At 33.7% G+C, this 19,519-nt stretch overlaps 1 protein-coding gene across 3 annotated transcripts; it reads right to left on the bottom strand.

Annotated features, from left to right (window-relative positions):
- Positions 1-5,781: 5,781 nt before the first annotated feature.
- On the bottom strand, positions 5,782-14,069 carry LOC114761873 (uncharacterized). 3 transcript variants are annotated; one of them, XM_028951325.1, is made up of 7 exons: positions 13,745-14,069; positions 13,397-13,463; positions 7,853-7,901; positions 7,065-7,109; positions 6,783-6,844; positions 6,704-6,731; positions 5,782-6,057 (listed from the first exon to the last, which is right to left on the bottom strand). In XM_028951325.1, exons 1-6 carry the CDS (start codon positions 14,000-14,002, stop codon positions 6,727-6,729), a joined length of 486 nt encoding a protein of 161 aa, XP_028807158.1. In that variant the 5' UTR covers positions 14,003-14,069; the 3' UTR covers positions 5,782-6,057; positions 6,704-6,726. The 3 variants fall into 3 exon arrangements, with proteins under 3 accessions (XP_028807158.1, XP_028807159.1, XP_028807157.1); XM_028951326.1 differs by lacking the exons at positions 6,704-6,731; positions 6,783-6,844 and having other exon boundaries at positions 5,783-6,057; positions 7,005-7,109; XM_028951324.1 differs by lacking the exon at positions 5,782-6,057 and having other exon boundaries at positions 6,693-6,844.
- Between the last annotated feature and the right edge of the window lie 5,450 nt (positions 14,070-19,519).

The following is a 19,519-nucleotide window of genomic DNA, read 5'->3' as shown; positions in this document are numbered from 1 at the left end:
CTTTTGCATGTTTTTTATGAGAATAACCAACCCCCCCATATACCTATGTAGGATAACTGTTCTCTCCTTCCTTTAGTTTAAACAAAAGGTAAAATCACAATTGGTGACCTGCATGTTATGTTATTTATGTCAGAACCCTAAGTTAATGGGCTTGGGTCCAATCCACCAGGGTGGACTGGCCCATTTTCCTATACACACAAAATTTATCAAAATTTATTTATGGTTCCAGGTGCATGGTTGAGAAAAGCTCGCAAATATGTTTACCCCTTAACTCTATTAATTGGGATTATTGGGCACGAATTAAGTTGAAGTGATAGAATAATTTATTGAGTAAAAAAAGTCCGCCAACATTAAAAAAGAAAAATGCAACAATTGTCGTTTTTTCAACATGATTATTGCACGTCATTGACTTTAGAATAATCGAAAAGTGGACCCCAATATATATTCAGAATTCGTAATCAAATGTCTAAGAAAACATATAAGATTCATTGGCTTTGAAAGGATCAATAATTAGGTGCAAGGAAAGTATTATACAATATGTATCGTTTTCGGACTTTTTCTCACTATCAAACTATGAATCCGTCTTAGATTAAATCCCATTACATAAAATTCATATATCATGACAAGTGTTGGACTTATATCAGTGAGTCCGCCCCTCATGGCTCGTTATTCTAAAAGCCTAGAAGAAAAGAGAAGTTTTATTAATTATATTTCTCAAAATAGAAAACACTTACATTCAATTCTTTATGTCTATAATGTTAAATTTTTTAATTACACATGATTATGTGTCATATTTTTAATCATGAAAAAATAGGGCAGATAATATCGATGAACACCTAAGATGAGGATAAATTGGGTGTTATAAAAAATTTGTGAATAATAAAGCTATTAATACTGATTAATATAAATAAAGTAAAGTGAAGAAAATATCACCTGCCGTTAGAAGGAAGAGAAAGAGAAAATGCATATAGTAATTTATCCTGATTTGGTCTACCATTTAATCTGTCTAGTCTCCAAAATGCCTATGAGATTTTCAACTATAATCCCCAAGACTCAGTGGGTTCTTAGTGTCACGGCATATCAAATACCTCAACACTTGAGACAGTCACTCCCTTTTACAACTTGTAAGAGTATATCTCACATAGAATCCCATGACTCTAAGCAAGAAATGAAAATTTATAACACCAAAGTGTTTCCCTCTCTTAAAAAAGCAAATACTAAATACCAAAACTCAATAAATCTTTCAAAGAATATTTGCAATAAATGAGTGCTTGAGAATGTTCCTTCTATATGTTATTGTACTCTTCTCTTGTAATCTCTACCATTCAATAATGTGATTTTTTCTATTTGTAGCGTAGCTATGAAATTGTCCGTTAGATACAAAGAATTTTTTTCATTGAAGCTTGTGTCTTTAGTAGGCCAAGGCATTAAATAAAACTTTCTATTGAGACTTGAGTTTGAAGTAGTCAACTACATTTAATGCTTTTTGATAGGAGTACTCTTAGTCTTCCTATTATATTTCAAATATTTCATTGATGTCCTATAAATAGTGCGACAATATATTCTAAAATAATTTTTGGACACCACACTCTTTTTAAAACATTTTTAAGAGTATTTTCAAAAATCGAGAAATAATTTTTCAGTGCAAAACTTGTAGATTCAAGTCGGATTTGACTGGGAGCAAATTTTCAGTAAACTTGACTCACCTAAGAGAAATTAAAATGTGAATGCAAAAGTGTGACTTGGATAGGCTTAGAGTCATTTTTGACTTTGAGGTTATTGAGAGAGTCAAATAAAAGGAAGATTTGTATAATTAAGATAAAATAGAAGGGTGGTTAAAGTATTTTAGTCTAGAATAAATGAAGGAACAAACACCAAGATGAAAAGTAACTCTAATTAATTAAATTAAAATAACAACAAAATATAGTTTATTTATTTAATTTCCCATTATTTTATAAGAAAAATACTTAGATGAATCTTCCTATATTCATTACATCAAGCTCTTCAATTATATATGATTATGTTGTTAGGCATAATATTTTGATAATAACAAAATTAGAGAAGTATTTGTTTCAGAAGAAAATATATTAACAAAACTATAAATTTGACTTTTATTCAAATTGATTCAAAAGTCGTTTTTGCCTTAAAGTGGTCCATAGTTGTAAATGCTTTATTAATGCTGAGTATTCTACTGGCATAAGTTTCAAGATTAAACCAAATCAAAAGGGGATCGTGCTCTATCTAAGTCTAGCCTCTTATATCTTGCGTGCAAGACTCATCTCTATTCCCAGTTCACCGAAAGTTAAAATTTGAAAATGTATATTTTAGTCTAGGCCATTAACATTGTTAAAGAGTATTCTGAAAATTTTCTTGAATTATATTTTTTAAGTAAAATTTATATTAAAATAAATCTTGTTTATTACTTTATCCCTCGTTATACTCAATCTGTAATTTATTTTTTAACATTAATATTTATTAATGATCTTTTTAATGTTTTTATTAAATTTAGACAAAAGTTAAGTATCTCAAAATATTAACAGCTTCATAACAAATTGTTGGTTGAATGAAAGTTGAACCTTAAAATTAAAAAAGAGATTTTTCTAATATATATATTTTGATTTTAAGGGAGGTTGATATAAGTTTTTAAAATAAAAAGTAGATCTCTATAATTTAGTTTAAACAGTAAGAGGTTGATATATTTTGCTTGTTACTCATTTATCTTCATCACCGTCTTATAACCCATTCACAAAATAACAATAAGAATATCATTTTTTCCCAGCAGGGATATCATTAACTACACTAATTAAGCCAGCAAGAATATCATTAACTACATTAATTAATATATTACAAATCGTACAAGTTATCTACCATCATCTTATTAAGTTAACCCCACACTTCTCAATATCCTATATGTACTGCTTAATTGTCTTAAGTTAACATGTCAATTAATTAACGATTCTGGTTAATTTCTCTAAATTAACTGGTCAATACACTAATATTACGTGTTAATCTTTCTAAGTTGTCAAAAAAGTATACATTTTAATTTACCATCAACTTGTTAAATCAACCAAACTTGTCAGTATCCTCATTGTACTTGTCAATTTCCTTAAATTAACTTGTCAATATACTAAAGATTCTAATTAATTTCCCTAGTAGTATACATGTTTACCATCAACTTATGAAACCAAACCTATCTTTGTTGATACCTTACGCTATGCTTGGTACCTGGGAATTGGAGGGGAGGAGAGGACAGGAGAGAAGAGGAAAAATTTTAATGAGTTCAATTTAAAAAATTGAAGAAATAGAGTTATAAGATTTTGATAAAGAGAATAAGTAAAATAGAAAAGTAAGTAAAATTAGTTAAAAAAATTTTAACCCAATTCTTAAAATTTTTTTTTTCAAATTGAGTTAATTAAAATTTTTTTCCCTTTCCATTTCCCTCATAACAAACGGACAAGTTCATGTTTGGTAGGTGGGATTGAGTGGGAGTAAATGGGATTGGACTAAAAGATTGGGCCAAAGTGCAATGTTTGGTGTGAGGCATTGAGGATTACCAAGGACTAAGCAATACCCCTCCACCATGGTAATGCCTATTAAATCCTTGAATTAAAAACTTAAAAGATAAAAATGTACCTATTTGCACTTTTGATTTGGAATATGTAAGTTTAGCCTTAGTTTATTATTAGTTTTTTTTTTTTTTACGGTGCTCAAATATTTTTGTTTTCCACTATTTACTGATAAGGTTGCTGATATATACTAATTAATTAATTTGCAATTTTTCGAAAAGGGTTTTAATTTTCCTCAATTTATAGAGAGTATGATGAATTGATGTAAATTTTTTTATTCGTATTTCATGCGTTAATAATTTTACAGCAACATTACTTATCATTCTCAACTAGTCATTTCTGATTTTTTAAATATTTAATTTATTTATTTTATTGTAAAATGAGGCAAAATTTAATTCACATATGATCATAAAGTTGGAAACCCAGGCTCTAAAATGCCAAGGGAAAATGGTTGCTCACGCCTTTAATAGTCTAGGGCTTGCCCATGCTAAGCCTTAAAAGTTACCCAGTGCAAGTCCTTTATTGCACCTCACAACTTGGAAACCACGTTTTACTTGTACAAAGTGGGTGCCAACGATCTGCAAGGGAAAATTTAATTCACATATGATCATAAAGTTGGAAACCCAGGCTCTAAAATGCCAAGGGAAAATGGTTGCTCACGCCTTTAATAGTCTAGGGCTTGCCCATGCTAAGCCTTAAAAGTTTCCCAGTGCAAGTCCTTTATTGCACCTCACAACTTGGAAACCACGTTTTACTTGTACAAAGTGGGTACCAACGATCTGCAAACTGTGAGAATAAAAATTGGATTGAAGTTTATACAAATATGGCTTCTCTTACTCTCAGACATTTCTAACATAAGAGACAACAAAGTCTTTTTCCCTTTGAAACTTGTTTTCATTTTGTGTCGCATAAATTTCAAAGAATAAAAAATTGGATCAAATACTAAACCAGTTAAAGTAGCAGTTCAAGAGTTCAACCAACTCGGAATCAAATCAGTCATATTAAAATAATATAATTTAATTAAAAATAACAAAATACAACATTAATAATTACTAATAATAAAATACAAGAAAATATAACAATAGTTTGATTGTAACAATAATAAAATACAATAATATTAAGAATTTTGATCTTTAAGATTCATCAATAACTAAAATTAATAATCACTGATATCAAAATTTTCATTCAAATTCATTCAAATTTATAGTAAATAAAATATTAGGAGCTAAATGAAAAAAATTAAGACCAATAGCAACATAATCATCCAAATCAGTTTTTATCAGTTCATCTCGATTTGATCAGTTCAACAACCAAACCAAACTAAACCACCGACTTGTTTACTGATTTTTCAGTTGAACTAGCCGGTTTGGTCTTTTATTTCCTTTGGTAAATTCAAAATTCCTTTAATGACATTGGTTTAGGAAATTTGGTAAAAAAATCACTGCATAAAAACTTTATTGGTTAAAAAGACCTGGATTTAAGCACGTGCAACTATGATTTGTGAGTATAACTTTTCTTCTGTAATATGTAATATATCTTCCACTATTTGCAAACGACTATTAAATTGATAATTGTTACATATTATTGATAATATGTTGCACATCTTTAATGATATATTACACACAACAGAAAAGAAGTTACACTCCCAAGTCATAATTACTCTCGCTCAAATTTTGATCGTTTTAGTCAATTAAGTTTCCAAATAGAGACTTTTAACCAAATTTCCCAATTGCTTTTGTGGCCTTGTAATGAAAATTCTCCCAATTTTCATGCTTCCTTTGCGGTGCCATTTTGACATTTTTCACCTTCAAAACTGTTCATCCTTTACTTTAATTCAATCTAGATGCCACGAAGCTTTAGAAGAAAGAAGCTTCTATTCTCTATCCCAGTTCCATGACTTAGTAACCTAATACAATTTGATCGCAGCTGAACAAGGGAATCCGAAAGTTTCACTTTATAGCAAAGAACCAAAGAACAAAAAACCAGTCTGAATACTAAACCGATTAAGCTAATGGTTTAAAGGTAAGTTAGTCAGATCGAAATCAACTTGGGATCAAATAAGTTATATTAAAATAATATCATTTAATTGAAAATAACAAAATATAAAAACATTAATAATTACTAATAACAAAATACAAAGAAATATAACAATTTTTTGATTGTAACAATAACAAAGTACAACAATATTAAAAATTTTGATCTTTAAGATTCATCAATAACTAAAATTAATAATAATTGATATCGAAATCATTATTAAAATTCATTTAAATCTATAGAGAGTAAAATATTAGGAGGTAAATGAGAAAAAATAGAACCAATAGTAACAATTATCCAAATCGGTTCACACTAGTTTTTACCAGTTTCACCTGTTTGCCTCGATTTGACCAATTTGATACCTGTTCAACTCTTGGCCAGTTTAACACCCAAACCGAATCACTGACAAGTTCACCTACTTTCAGTTTGAACCAACCAGTTGACTCTGGTATTTTTCCTTGCAAAGAACACAATTTCACATGCATAAGAAAAAAAATTCGCACAATTTACCAAGAAAAAACAATCGTCGTTAAATAACCTCTCTAGCCATTAACAATTTAACCATGATAAGTACAACCACAAAGGAGAGAAGGGAATGGTGACAGGCTTCCATTCCCCCACCAGGAACAAGGCAGCGTTGGAGTGGTTAGAAAAATGACCTAAGCTTATGGCCATTTCTGCACGTCTACATATCGAAATCCCTTATATCAGGTTATTTTTCCAGCCTCTCACTTCACATTATCAGATCAATCAGATGATTGAAAATGTTTGCATTTTGGATGCCAACCCCCCACTCATTGGATGAACTTATGGTGCACATTATCAGATCAACCATGAACGACAAACAAGAAGATTGAAATTAAATTTTACATTTCGTCTGGGTCAGGTTAAATTTTATATTTGAAGTCACTAAAATAAGCCAAGGTCATTCTGCAAGTTTAAAACAATGAAGCAAGAGTATTAAACACAGATTGACAGCATATTGCGCAAAGCACTTACACACACACGATGGAAGTTTCCCCTGCCGTTCCCATCCCCCAACTCCAAAACACACACACACACACAAAACCAAAAACCTCCAAAAAGAAAAACAGGATAGCAACCTCGAGTATATTGAATTCTATTGTTATGCAGAATGAAGAAGCTTGTTAACAGCTAAGTCCAAAGCATCCACATTCTATGGAGAATGAAGAAGCTTGTTAACAGCTAAGTCCAAAGCATCCACATTCCTTCGTAGAAATTTTCTTTCAAAGAGTCAAGTATTCAAAGTGATAAGAAAGGCATTACAAGAGATATCTAACACTTCAAAGAAATTCCTACTAAGTCTATAGCCAACTTGTATTCTACGAAGAATAATAAAATTGACCATATCAATAAAAATTGAGGTATGAATCATTATTTTACCAACATGTGTAAAGGAGGGGGGGGGGGGATTAGTAAACAAAAAGTAAAACCATTGGATACAGTTGAGAGCCAAGACCATCAATGCTCTTCATCTCCTCGTTCAATCTGCAACCAAGAAATTGAGGTTAGGAGCTATCCTCCTCATTCAATAGGAAGCTTCATTTTTTGGGCCTTTCCTAAAACACTTTGGTCTATCTATCACCAAAAAAACAATAAAAAAAGCACAGAAATAAGCTTATTTGCTGTTTCATGTCAAACAAGATAACTAACAGCAAACCAGAAGCAGGTCTAAGATTTGTCGATGTCTGTTTGAAACAATGAAATAAAACACAGATTTTAAGAAGCACAGTGATGAAAGAATAAGAGATTAGACCATACACAAATTATTTGGAAAGGAATTATGGATATGGGAAATAAGATTCCACTTAGGATTAGAATTATAAATTAATGTTTTAAATTTAAATAATTTTCTTCAATTAATTGAAGTTTTTATTTTTTAAGTTGGTGAGAGTTATTGAGCCCTTAGCCCTTGCCAATTCTATTGAAGGAGACCTTAGATTTGAGGAATATTGATCAGTAGTATTTTCTCTCTAAACTCACTTTCCCTCAATTCTCTGCCCCCTCACATTCTCTCTTCCTTTCCCCCTACCTCCCAAAGATCTTTCTACTCCCCCTTCCCCCTCAGTTTGTGTTTCTCACTCATTCTATTTCCTTCCTCTGTTCATATCTGTTCTTCATCACATAGTAGCCAAGACATTTATCAAATTCAACAAGTCTGCTTGCTCTTGGACACTTGCAAGCCAGAATATCCATTAAATATGGAGACAATCAAGATATCAAGAGGGTACCTGAGACATGAATTTATATAACGGTTCCCCTTGGTTGTTGCTTCAAGAACTGCAAACCATGAAGATAAATGTGTGCTTAGAAAGATTTGTGGGAGTAATAAAAAAAACTCTAGTTAACTGACAATCTGTTAGGTACCGGTTAGGGGAACGGAGAATTTAGAAGGAGAGGAAAAGAAAGGATGAGGAACTAGAACCAGAATCTGAAGTTCTAGGTAAAGAGATAGGGGAAGAGTGTTTACTGAATAATACTTCATTCGTAATGGTAGTTCTTACATCCTAGGCTTTTATACTAAGCCTCATAACTGATCAATAACTAACAGATAAGACCTAATGACTGAGTAGTAATAAAAGACATAAAAAGAAATAACTGCATATAACTACCACTTAAAACATAGGAAATAACTATTCATAAAACTACCCCTTCTTCACATTTTTATTCCTAGAATATACTAAGAGTGGATGCTGGTTCCTATCATTACTCCCTTCCTGGAAAACAGCCTTGTTCTCAAGGCTGACAACAGGGAACCATACTGCTACCACATCATAAGTCTCCCAACTAGCCTCCTCTATAGGGTGATTTTTCCACTTGATAAGGAGCTCAACAATTAATTCTCCTTCTTTCTTCGTGAGCCTACTTTGCAGTACCTGTTCTGGTTCCAATTTGAAGTCCCATTCATCATTCATCAGCAAGGGTGGAAGAGAAGACGGAGTAGGCTGTCCATGGGCCGGTTTGAGCAAGGAAACATAAAAAATGGGATGCACTTTAGACCCCTGGTGGTAAGTCTAACTCATATGCCACAGCTCCAACTCTCCTCACAATAGGATATGGTCCACAATGATGAGGAGAGAGTTTCTGAAATTTGCTTCTGGTCAATGAAAGTTGCCTGTAAGGCTACAGTTTCAGATAGACCATATCTCCAGACTGAAATTCCACTTCTCTACGCTTAGAATCAGCAAGCATTTCATCCTTGTTTGAGCCACAATCAAATTATCTTAAAGAGCTGTAACAATAGCATCCCTCTCCTCAAAATAGTCCTCAAGCTCAACTAATTGAGTATCACCTTTAAAAAAAGGTAAAAGAGCCGGGGGGGTCATGACCATAAATCAACTTAAAAGGTGAATGACCAAAAGCATAATGGAACCCCGTGTTGTGGGAAAACTCAGCCCAATGCAAGTAGCTGCTCCAAGTCTTAGGATGATCAATAGAAAAGCACCTCAAGTAGGTTTCCAGACACCTAGTCACCACTTCTATCTGCCTATCACTTTGGGGATAATAGGAAGTACTCATCCTCAATTTAGTGCCACTCAACTGCAATAATTCTTGCCAAAAGAAACTCAGAAAGATGGGGTCCCTATCTGACACAATTGAAGATGAGAACCCATGTAATTTAGCAACAACTTTGCAAAACACATGGGCTACAAATTTTGCCATATATGATCTTGGCAAGCCGATGAAAAGAGCATACTTGCTAAGGCGGTCAACCACCACTAGGATAGACTCCCAACCGTTAGATTTTGGTAATCCAATGATGAAGTCCAAAGAAATCCCCTCCCAAATTTGTTCAAGAATTTTTGAAGGCTATAAAAGACCACCAGGAGCTTGTGGAAGGTACTTATTCCACCGGCAAGATAAACAATTCTGCACAAATTTTTTAACCTCTTTTCATGTTTTTCCAAAAGTAGTATTGTTGAAGCCTTTTTAGAGTTTTGACGTGACCTCCATGACCTCCAGTAGGCGAGGAATGAGCTTCAGAGATTAATTTGGTAGTCAATTCAGATGGAGCAGGTATGACCACTCAATTCTTATAAAACAACTTGCCATCCACTAGAGAAAAATGAGGGACTGATTTGGAATCACATTGCAAGGAGCAAACAATTGTGGCAGTGTATTGGTTCTGTAGCAAATCCGTGGAGAGTGTATCAAAGTTAGTGGCATGTTGAATGGAAATAGCAAAGAAATCTGCAAAATGGGGACAACAAGAAAGTGCATCTGCCCCCTGATTTGATGAGCCTGTCTTATGCACTATTTTGAAGTCAAAAGGGAGCAACTTCAAAATAAGGCATTGTTGATCAAGTGTAGACAATCATTGCTCCAACAGATATTTAAAAGGAAAATGGTCCGAATAGACTTCAAACTTCTACCCCATTAAATAATGCTTCCACTTCTCTAAAGCTGAAACCAACGCAAGCAATTCCCTATAGTATGCAGACTTATGTCACTTAGTTGGAGAAAGCCATTTGCTATAGTAAGCAATTGGGTGGCCATTTTGCTACAGAACAGCTCCTAACCTAGTTGAAGAGACATCACATTCCACTATGAACATCTTTGTAAAGTCCAGTGGAAGGCATCACGCTTAGTCATATCTGTAAGTGGTTTAGCAATTTGTCCATAGTGCCTCACAAAGTGCCTATAATACCCCGTTAGGCCTAGAAACCCTCTCAATTCTAAAATATTGTTTGGTAAAAGCCAATTGACTACTGCAGCAATCTTTTCAGCATCAACAGCAACTCCTGCCCAAGAGATGACATGTCCCAAGAATGCAATTTCAGATTAAGCAAAATTACACTTCTTAGGATTAAAAAAGAACTCATGCTATTGTAGAGTGTGGAAAACAATTCTCAAACGGGCCATGTGTTGCTCAAAACTGCCACAATAGACAAGAATGTCATCAAAAAATACCAACAAAAATTTTCTAAGAAAAGGCCTGAACAAATCATTCATGGTGGCTTGAAATGTAGAGGGGGCATTAGAGAGTCCAAAAGGCATCACAATAAACTCATAATGTCCAGAATGAGTCCTAAATGCAGTTTTAGGGACAACATTGTCAAGAATCCTGATTTGATGATAACCAGAACGCAGGTCTATTTTAGAAAAATAAGTAGCTCCATGCAATTTATCAATCAACTCACCAATATTAGGCATTGGATACTTATCTGGTACTGTAATTTTGTTTAGTTCCTTGTAATCCACACAAAACCGCCAAGTAGAATCTTTTTTAGGCACCAAAAGCATAGGACTAGCAAAAGGACTCACACTAGGTTGAATAAATCCTTTGCTTAACAAATCCACCACTTGCTTTTCTATTTCATCCTTCTGGCAATGTGGGTACCTATAAGGACAAATGTTGGGTGGTACAACAGCAAGGATAAATGGAATTGCATGGCAGTGATCACGAGTAGGAGGAAGAGATTTAGGTTCCTCAAAAACCCCAGAATATCGCTACAAAAGCTGATGTAAATGCTGGTAATTCCAATGATCAAAATTTTCACTTGACATACTATTCATAGTTGCCACAAACACCACCTGAGGAAGATTCCCCTGTAACTTGTACTTCTTTCCATCCATCCAGAAAATCATATACATTTTCTGCCAATTAGCTTCGACAGTGTTGAGTGAGGCCAGCCATTTTATTCCTGGAACCATGTCAATACGCCCGAGAGTGAAAGGAAAAAATTCTTCACAGATTGTGAGGCTTTGGACTTGAACTTCTAGTTGGTTACAAACAGATTTACACATAATGATGTTTCCATTTCCAATCTACACACCAAAAGGTGGAACAAGTTCTACGGGAATCTTCAATTCTGCTACTAGTTGAGAAGAGATGAAGTTGTGGGTAGACACATTGTCAACTAAGATAAGGACAGGGTTAGATAGAACAATACCACAAAACTTCATGGTAGTGGTAGCTGTTCCACCCAGAATAGCATGAAGAGAAATCTCTGCAACAATAGCTTCACTGGAATTATTCGCCTCTTCTTGCTTAACAGCATTTTCTTCCATGTCTTCAGTAATTTCCATCAGTTTGAAAGAGGACGTTTTGCATCTGCGACCCGGAGAGAATTTCTCTCCACATTTAAAACAAAGTCCCTTGTTCCTGCATAACTACTTCTCCATGTCCAAATTGAGTGGAGTAGTGGTAACTGCCAAAGCAGTTGGCTTTTACACTCCACTATGTGGAATAACTACCGTAGAAGTGGAGGAAGTGGTGCTGGATAGTGGCCTCTGAAAAAAATTATTTTTATTTTCAAATCCATGTGTCCAATTTGAACGCTGATTAGGACGAGTAGAATTCTGCATTAATAATTTTGTCTCAAATTCAAGAGCCAGACTCGAGGCCTTGTAAACCGTTCTTGGTTTCTGGATTTTAACGTCAGATTGCAATTCCTCCTTTAAACCATTAATAAACACTGCAAGTAAACAGTGTTCAAGCCAACCTCGTACCCGTGATGCTCTACGAATAAACTCCTGTCTGTAATCATGAACAGTACCCATCTGTTTAATGCTACAAAGATATTCATCAAGATTTTGAAATTCAGCAGGACTAAAATGCTCTTAAAGGACTTGAATTAATTCCTCCCAGTAATTAATTGTTCGTCCAGAAAAGACCCACTTGAACACATCAAGAGCATCCCCTTCTAAGTTCATGGCTGCCACCTCCACTTTAATATCTTTAGGTGTTTGATAATACCTGAAATATTTTTCTGCCTTAAGTATCTAGCCTCTAGGGTCTCCACCATCATAGTTGGTAAACTCTACTTTAGTATAGGGCCGCTTATTTGGATTCTTGCTCCACCAAGGAGTCTCAACTTCAAAATCATCATTCTCTGCTTGGAATGTTCTCTCAAGATGTGTGGACTTTGCTGCTATAGCCTCGGGCACTTTCTGTTTCCTTAATTCAGAAATCTCAACATCCATCTGATTAAGTTTAGCAACAATTATAGACAATTATTGAGAAGCTTGATGCTGAGAAGTAGGATATTATGGTTCCTGTGAGGGTGTTTCTGGCGACTCTTCTGGTGTTGGAGTTGGGAGAAGAGGAGGAATGGTAGAATCATTCTTCTTGTGGGTATTAACCATACTGTCACCACAACCCAGATCAAAAGGCTCTGATGCCAAATTGTTAGGTACCGGTTAGGGGAACAGAGAATTTAGAAGGAGAGGAAAAGAAAGGATGAGGAACTAGAATCAGAATCTGAAGTTCTAGGGGAAGAGATAGGGGAAGAGTGTTTACTGAATAATACTTCATTCATAATGGTAGTTCTTACATACTAGGCTTTTATACTAAGTCTCATAACTGATCAATAACTAACAGATAAGTCCTAATGACTGAATAGTAATAAAAGACATAAAAAGAAATAACTACATATAACTACCACTTAAAACATAGGAAGTAACTAGTCATAAAACTACCCCTTCTTCCCATTTTTCTTCCTAGAATATACAAAGAGTGGACGCTGGTTCCTATCACAATCAGTATAGGTATTCTCCTTTCCGTAAATTTTCAAAATATAAGCTTATGCAGACTGCCAACACCGGATAAAAGACATTATCCGTATATTTTCTACTTTTCACATAACAAGGGGCCTCTATCACATAATATATGCAGTGAATGTTTTGTTTTATATTTCGCACAGAGTATAGGGAACTAGAAATCTAGAATGCAGATACAATACTCGAGCAAGAAAATCCCCAAATTATCACATAGTACTCGTATTAAATTGTACAATATATTTCAAAATGTTCTACTTCACATGGATTTTTACCAGATTCCTGAAGACGACCTGTAGCATCACAAAAGCATTGCATATGATCAACTGAGCTGCCAGTGACCTGTAATTTTGCAATTTGTATCGGAAAATAATATTTTTGAGCAAAAGCAACTCCAAATATAAGCAACAATTACTGATTACTAAATTAAATCAATTGCATGTGGCATATAGGCATTGGAATCCAGGTAACGAACAGGCAGACCAACTGTCCCAGCAGAAAAAGCAATGCACAAATGTAGCTTATAACTAAACTTGTTACTTAATCGAAACATATCAATTTCTCACTTCTTCGCAGTATGGCAGAAACCATTCCAAGGGAAATTAAAGAGAAATTGGGTGAACCTCAGAGAGAGCCAAGCGAAGGGAAGCGAAGAGGGAAACGAAACTCTCGGCAATGGCTAAGGAATCTCTCTCGACAACTTGAATAGCTCTGAAAATTTCACTCTGGTTGAAAGAGACTGTTGATTCACCATGATCTTCAGCAGAAGGATTGAATGTCAGTTCGGGACAAGTTGACAGTGGATCGATGGGTGGTTCCGAAATTGGATTTTCGGAACTATTCGAAGACCCTCGAAAATCTTGCTCTCCTTTGCCTTCCATTTCCTGGCAGTTCGCGTTTCATCTGGGGAAGAGAGAGACGGAAATATGGAATCGGGAAATCACAAAAAGAGCCTTGAATATGTGACATTATGAAATGGTTTCTTAAACTAAACAGACTAAGGAGACCCGTTTTTATCGGACGTCCCCGAAGGAGACCCGTTTTAAGTTGCAGATATAAAAGGAAGAATCCCAATAAGGATCAATGTAGCCAATTTATTTCAAAATGCCCCAAAAAGATCTAAAACTTCATTGCAATCTCATAGGTGTAAAATTAAATTAAATTTTGGAGCAAAAAGACATTGTTGTCCTTGAAGTTTATTACGTTTGAAACTTAGAGAAAATAGTCCGATGAATTGCTTACTAAAGCTCCTGTTTGGAAACATCACTCCATCCTCCAGTTTTTGGGTGAAACTCATATTGTTGTTGTAAATTCATAAATTCTTGTTGTAAATATACACTGTGTTTAATTTTTTTAAAATGATTAAAGGGAAAATTTTGATTAAGGACTGCAGGTGGGAATTAATTTCAAACAGCCCCCAAAAAATTCTGAAATGTCACTACAGAACCAAAGGACCAAACTGAAATTAAAATTAGGAGTAAAATTACGATAATACCTCTCATTTTTGTTTTTTTAAAAAAATAAATATTAATGGTCATCAGAGTTCCAGCCACCATGGAAGAAGAAACAGACCAGACCACCTGGCTTGACCAGAAAACTGGTGAATTGGTCTGGTGTCCGGTCTGGTTTGCTAGGTGAACCAGGTACTATTCAAACTAGTATTGAACAGGTTAAATCAGTCAAAATTGGTGTTAAACTTGATAAACCGCCAGTTAGAGTGGGTCAGCCAGTTTAGTGATTTTGCCCCTCCTTCCAGTGTAAAACAACGTCGCTTTGTCATTGAAAAAAAAAAACAAAACAAAGAAAAACTCAAATCTGATCGATCTCTAATATGATCTGGAGAAAGAAATGAAAAGAAGAAAAGAAACTCCATATTTGTTTACCTGTCCGCCGATTCTATGCTCAGTCTTCTAATCGAACTTCGCTGGTTCTCGTGGTCATTGTTTTCACTCATTGTTTCTTGCTGCATCATTGTCTCTTACTGCATGGTTATTGCTGCTGGATCTTCATCTCGGTATTTCTCTTCTAAGACGCAGCTCATGTTGTTGGAAGGAAAGGAGAAAGAAAGGGAAGAAAAAACCATGTGTTGGTTGAAAGTAACGTGAAAGAGAGGGGACAGGGGAGCCTCAGGCCAAGGAAAAATGATAAGAGATTCTGCAGAAGTGCAGAGAGAGAAAAATGAAAGTCAAATAGGCAAATGACATGATTTGATAGATCAACGTGGAAGGAGGAAAGGATGGGAAAAAGGAAAGCCTTTCACATGCTTATGCAGAAAAAAAAGGAGAGAGAATGAGAAACAAAAATAAAAATGTAAACTTGGTAAGAGAAAAAGTAGAACTAATAGGTAAAATTTAATGGGCTGTGAATTTATGAAAAAAAGAGAGAATAAAGAGGAAAAAAAAGAAAATAGAAAGATTAAATAGTATTTTTTTAATAATTAGAATAGGAATTTTTTTTACATATTTTAATTAAATTACATTATTTTAATTATTACGGTTTAACCCACTGTAACTCCGATCTGACCCATTAACCCTTGAACTAGTACATCAACTGGTTCATTGACCAATTCGGTTTTTTGTTCCTTGTCGGCCATTGAAGGTCGGATGTTCGACTACTGGTGCTCAAGTGGTCGCCATCGGACGTTGGAGCTCTAGTGGCCACTACTACAGCTCCGGTGGCCTAAAGTTTTCTTTTAAAATAAGGGGACCAAGGGGAGGTTTGAACCCATGACCCCTTGGCACACCAAAAATAATATGACCACCAAGCCAAACAAACCATTTAGTTATATGATGTAAATAAAAATATATATAACAAAACAAACGTAAGTGTCCAAGTGTAAGTGAACAAGTGAAATTCAGTAATTTACAACAAAAAATTGGTAATTTACAAATAATATAATGGAATTTATAACTCCAAATGCAAGTATGAATGAACAAGTGAAATTTAGTGATTTACAACAACAATTAAGATATTTGCAACCAAGATTCAATGATTCATAAGAAACATGAATACTTATATTTGAAGTTGTGAATTCTCTTATTAGTTTTGTAATATTTATGTTTCTTATGAATCACTGAATTTAGGTTGTAAATAGCTAAATTTCACTTGTTTATTTACACTCAAACACTTATATTTTGGGCTGTGAACTTCTTATGTTTCTTGTGAATAGCCGAATCTATGTTGTAAATCCATAAACTTTTGTTATAAATTGTCAAATTTCACTTGCTCATTTACACTTAAACACTCAAATTTCACTTGCTTATTTATAAATTGTCAAACTTCAGACTTAGAGGTTTTCCAAACTCCCAATCATTCTAAAGAGCAGTGATAGCTGAGTTTTCATCATCAAGAGACTGTTTAACCATAATTCCCTTTTAATCTAAAATATTTCTTCATTCATTTAAAATACCAAAAAAATAGTTAACTTTCTGCACTTTACATTTGTTGCACCACTTTTAAAACAACTAAAACCCCCTTTTTTACAATGTTTTTTAAAACCAAGTTAGACTAGGATTTCTAATAACAAGCTCCTCGAGAAGAACAACTGGTTGCATCCTATGTTGTATTTTATTTGGTGCAACTCTCTTTCTTGACGATCCGAAAGGCAACAGTCTGGCACATCGATCAACCACATATTATCTTAGTTGGAACCATTTTGGATAATTTGTTATGGCCTTAAGTTGGAAAAAGTTGAACTTTAAAATTTCTTAAATTCAAGTTACTATTTATTATAATTTTTACAAAGGCCAAACTTTAAAAACTCATAACTAATTCTAGAAAAATTGAAATGAGATGGTTCTAAGTTCTATAGAGAGTTCTTGATATGCTCTTTAAATGAAAAATGCTCATCGGTATCTAGAACTCATACATTAATCCCAGATTTTATTCAAAGTGGTATTGTTTGTTTGGTCATTTTTCAATTTTTCAAGATTTATGCCCAATTTTGGAAGGGCATAACTTTCTGTATAAAAATCCAAATTTAATGAAATACCACTTATTTTAAAGCTAAAAATATGATCTATAAGCCTTAAAATTTCAGCCCACAACTCATCCAATTGCACAAAATTTCATTGGTCAAACTTGACCCTTAAAAAGTCAACTTTTATCCCTTTTTTGCAATTCTTGCCTTTTTCTTTCCTTTTTCTTCCATATAACCTTTCCAATAACATAAAACATACCTAAACATGATTCCTTAATCAATTGCTCACATGTAAAGCATTTTTAATCTTTGATACAATATTCCAACATAGTTTACAATAATACATAACAGCTCATAATAGTTACAAAACATAATTCCAATGGCATTAAGTTCAGCCCTCTTCTAATATGGTTTCTTTCCCTTTCTCCTTGCCTTTGGTAACACCACTTGAGGTTTCTATTGATTGTTGATACATTGAGGGGATGAGATTTCATAGAAATCTTAGTAGCAGAATGTTAGCAGCAGCTTCACCCAAGAGAGGGGTAAATTAGGTGATGTATAAAAAATTTAACTAAATCAAATAATTGAATAGATAAAAATAGAGGAGATGAGTTTGGAAGGTTTCACCGAAGAATGAAGACATAGAGTTTATACTAGTTTGGTCTCAACCGCTTGACCTACTTCCAGTCCTTAGAGCGCCTTTGAGATTTCCACTATAACCCAAATATTAAACAGGCTCTTCATGCTTCAATACAATAATTGAATCCTTCAATCACTCCCCCTTACTACCGGTAAGGTTACAATCCCCTCAAGAGTCCACACTCTTGAGTTACTCTTCAAATTAAGTAAAGAAAGATATGTCAAACTCTCTCACAGAGTATATGAATGATAAACACTAAAGTTCGGTAAAATAGAGTATTAAATGCACTAGTAGATTTTTAGCAGACGGTAGCTCACGTATTCAATTCCTAATTCAATGCTCTTCGTGCCTTTTATAGTTAGAGTATTTTAGTTATTTGTTAGACTGAAGAGCTTTTAGCCATTGAAAGATCGCTTGCGCGTGTTCGGCAGTTACAACAGTAGTTCTCCATTAATGCTTCTGACACAGTAGGTTATGGGCTATAAAATAACCGTTACGATTTATAATCTGCAGAAGTCTCTTGGCACAAGTAAGTTTCCTTCTTCAATAAAATAGGAATGAGTAACAGAAGAAGTAATGATTCTTGACATTGATATAACAGTTGGGAAAACATGGAATCAATCATCAGATACTAAAAAGTAATACAAACTTACTTGATCGATGTCTTGATCGATAATACATTAATCAATCATATTATTGATTATTACAAGAGAAATGGACTTAACAGATGCAAACATTTATCGAGTAATTTATGAAACAAACAATGATAGAACAAGTGATAGATAAATGGTGAAGTGAAAATACAGTGATCTTTGTAAGTGAAGTATATTTAAATTTTGTGCATGGTTTATTTCTTTCAAATTTTGTTTGCCTTCATATCTTTTCAAAAGAGAATTATATGACAAAAGAAGATGAGAAAAGCTTGAAGATAAAATGAAAATTATGAAAAATCATCGTGAAGATCTGTTTGAGAAACGAAATGATGCATTGATTGAACATATGATCAAAAAATATTTGATCGATCATATTATCGATTAAGCGAAGGTAGAGTGAATTCCATTTTCAAGCTATGATGATTGACCACTTCTTCAATAAAGGGTTGATCAAACAAGTGATTGAAAAGTAGTTCAAGGAATACTTTGACTATGGTGCATAAAAAAGAGTTGATTTCGATTAATTGATCAATTAATAATTAATCGATTAAGTGATCAATAAATGATTGTGAAAACTAAATACCAAAGTAAGGCTTTGATCGAACACATGATATGAGAAATGATACAAAGACTATGATGATCGATCATTTTATTGATACAAGGATGATCGATTAATTGATTGATCATGGACTGTGAAAAATCTTGTTTTGCAAAAATAACGCAGAATACTTTGATGGAACATATTATCGATTGACCAGAAAAGTTTTGATACACAAAGTTCAAATAAGTTATTGATAAAATAATGATCGATAAAGTGATAAAAAATGCAAGAACTATTTAACATAGTAATTAAGTCAAGGAAACTTTACTAGTTATTTGAGTCTTCATCGATTAACGCTTGATTGATCAGGTGATTGATAAACGTTATGTTATACTTGTGGTAGTTAATACTTTTTCCTGACAGTTTATCGATCAATAAATTATCGATTAAATGATCGATAATTTGCTGCAACATCTTACACTCAACCAGTGTTATGAATGATCGATCAACACATAAAATTTGAATTATCTAACACATTATCGATCAAGCTTAACAGTAAATGATTAAAAAAGAACTAGTAGTTATTTGACAATTGTTCGATTAACTAGTGATCGATCACTTGATCAATTAACTAATTAATTTCGT

The sequence above is a fragment of the Neltuma alba genome, unplaced genomic scaffold (assembly GCF_004799145.2).
Source record: "Neltuma alba isolate B1F8T4 unplaced genomic scaffold, ASM479914v2 tig00011146_pilon, whole genome shotgun sequence".
Classification (NCBI taxonomy): Eukaryota; Viridiplantae; Streptophyta; class Magnoliopsida; order Fabales; family Fabaceae; genus Neltuma; species Neltuma alba.
The sequence above is the reverse complement of the archived record's forward strand: the minus strand, read 5'-3'. Positions and strand labels throughout refer to the sequence as shown.